This window comes from Hibiscus syriacus, unplaced genomic scaffold (assembly GCF_006381635.1).
Source record: "Hibiscus syriacus cultivar Baekdansim isolate YM2019G1 unplaced genomic scaffold, ASM638163v2 tig00111309_pilon, whole genome shotgun sequence".
Classification (NCBI taxonomy): Eukaryota; Viridiplantae; Streptophyta; class Magnoliopsida; order Malvales; family Malvaceae; genus Hibiscus; species Hibiscus syriacus.
Genome location: NW_024063052.1, coordinates 78104 through 80790, shown reverse-complemented (window position 1 = coordinate 80790; position 2687 = coordinate 78104). Strand labels below are relative to the sequence as shown.

Below are 2687 nucleotides of genomic sequence, written 5' to 3'. Positions count from 1 at the left end.
CCTAAGGCACACTGCAGGGGGCGCGCCTTACTGACGCGTGGTAGATTCTCAGGTAAGGCGCGACCTCTGTTATGCGCTATACCCTACGTGGCCTAAGGCGCTCCCGAGGGGCTGCGTTATACACACGTGTATCTCATGTCAGCATAAGACGCGTCCCTTACCTCATGTGGCGTCAAATCAGCGTTAAACGCGCTGTAAGGGGCACACCTTTTTGTAAATGGTGTTAGATCAAAAAATATAATCTAAACGACACCTGATCGTAGACAGTAATATATTTTGTAAATGGTGTTAGATCAAAAAATATAATCTAAATGGTACCTGATCGTAGACGGTGATATATATATAGAGAAAATCGCCTTTAAATTGAAATGAAAAGCTGTACACGTCATTTTGACCACAGTTGTTTCCGTTTTTTACAATAAGAGGAATCCAATGTTAATATTTATTAATATGATTTCAACTTTTAATTACGGTTATTAACTCAGATCTCTGTTTTAAACCAAATAAACTCCCTCAGTTCCACACTCGGCTTTCTCTTTCTCCCAATAAATTTTAGTATATTTTTATTCTTCCTTTTTTTTTATGCAACGTTTATGCAATGGAGAGTAGTCGCCGGAGGCCAAAGCTGTTTGAGCAAATGACAGCGGTCGATAACGGCCGGACCACTCTGGCAGCCGCTTTGACTCTCGATGCCATTTTGGGAAACGCTAATAAGCGGCGCCAAACTCCGCCCTCTAACAATCGTACGCTCCTGGAGATTATACTAGACGATGGGTCCAATAAGGACAAGAAGAGTTGGAAGGCGTTTCGAGACAAGATCCGGCTCAAGCGGCCGGCCACTGCTTGGTCCTCCTCGGTTATTATTCCGGATTCTGATGATAATGTCCATAGTGATAGATCTCAGTTACCAAGGAGCGGTTCTTTTCGTTCTGACCCGGATGGCTCGACTCGGGTTGATGATGGAGTGGAACGTGCCCCGGTTTCAGATCCGCCGGTTATGAACTCTCTGTTGCAAATGGCGCGGATGGATTCGGTTAGGGCTGGGCACAATCCGGTGCAGCTGTCTCACGATGATTCGGCTGATGTAATCATTCCTAGTGACGCTCCGCCGTCGAGAAGCTTCCGGCAACAAACTAACCGCGACGATCCAAATCGTTTGACTTCCTCGGTAACCGCCGTATTCAACGTTGACAGCAGCGATGACGATGACTCTCCTCTGACTCGTCACGGCACTCGCCGGCTGGCAGCGATATCGGCGGAGGAAAGGGCATCGTCTTTGAGAGAAGCAGCAGAAGCATCCGCCGCGGCAGCGGGAAATGTGCCGCCAGCAGCGGCGGAACAAGCTGTAACGGCAGTGAATAGTGTTCCGCCAGCGGCGGAGGAGCCGGTAAGAATGTCACTAATGGAATTGTTGGAAGAAACAACCCAACAAATGGGGCTGATGGGAACGAGTTACCTCATAAGCGACGACGGTTACAAGTACGAGGTAGCGGCGGAGGAGGAAGAAGAAGCAATGGAAGAAACAATAGGGCGGAAGGAGCACGCTTGTTGCGTTTGCATGGTTAGGCAAAAAGGGGCGGCGTTTATTCCATGCGGCCATACATTTTGCCGCGCCTGTTCAAGGGAGCTCTGGGTTCAGCGAGGCGACTGCCCACTTTGCAATGCCTCCATCTTAGAAATTCTTGATATCTTTTAATCTTTTTCTTCCTCATTTCAATTCTAGATATCCAAAAAAAAAAACCATTTTCAGTAAGCGCAATTTCATCGAAATTGTGTAAACAATTAAGGTTCGTCGATTCCGGGAATGCAATGAATGGTAGGTGGTTGACAATTTAATTACCATGGTTATGATGATTTCTTATCCTGAAAAGAAATTGAAGAGGCTAAAAAAACAAATGGAAATAGCTGGAAAGGGAATTGGATGATGGGTGGTAGTAGTAGTAGTAGTAATATCATGTTCTTGTCTGTCCTTACCATTAAAGAGGAAAGGAGCAGTGGCCCTGAAATTGGGATGCTTTTTATTATCTTTTTGTCCAAAAAAACAACCCGACCGGCTTTGGAAACTTTAATTAATGGTTGATTTGTTTTCATGAATTTGTTTGGAGTGAGAAGCAAAGCCCTTCCCTGGCTTTGGAACCGGAATGTTTTTTTTTTAATTTTGTTGCTGATTCTCCACCTTTTTTTTTTTTTTTTACATTTCAGGATACTAAGTAATGTGAATTTTGTTGTATTGTTTTCTTTATATTCATGTAAACTTATAAAGAGGTGTCTTAGTTTGATTGACTTTATTCAAAAAATATATATTACCCTCTAAATTATATAAGAAAATAACATATTTTAAAGATCAATTATAAAAATAATACACATTTATTGATTAGTGTGACATGAAAAATAAAAAAAATAGAAGTACAACTCGTTTTTTTATAAACTTAAAAGAGAACCTCGTTTGGAGCGATTGATGCTACGTGCTTTTTATGGGTTTAAAATTTGACCTTGACCATTATATATGACCGATCTGAACCGAGGAAAAAAAAGTGTAAACTACGTTAAATATTAATAATATTTAAACGTTGATTCATTTATATTATTAATGTTTTAATTTTGTTAATTTTAATATTAACATTTATTTTTAAATACATTATTAATCTTTCAGTGTTAATTCGTTTATATCAATAAAAATTATATTT

At 40.8% G+C, this 2687-nt stretch overlaps 1 protein-coding gene across 1 annotated transcript; it reads left to right on the top strand.

Annotated features, from left to right (window-relative positions):
- The first annotated feature begins 598 nt into the window (after positions 1 to 598).
- LOC120158167 lies at positions 599 to 1696 on the top strand. Its single transcript, XM_039169077.1, has one exon. The coding sequence runs from the start codon at positions 599 to 601 to the stop codon at positions 1694 to 1696; it is 1098 nt and encodes a 365-aa protein (XP_039025008.1).
- The last annotated feature ends 991 nt before the right edge of the window (positions 1697 to 2687 follow it).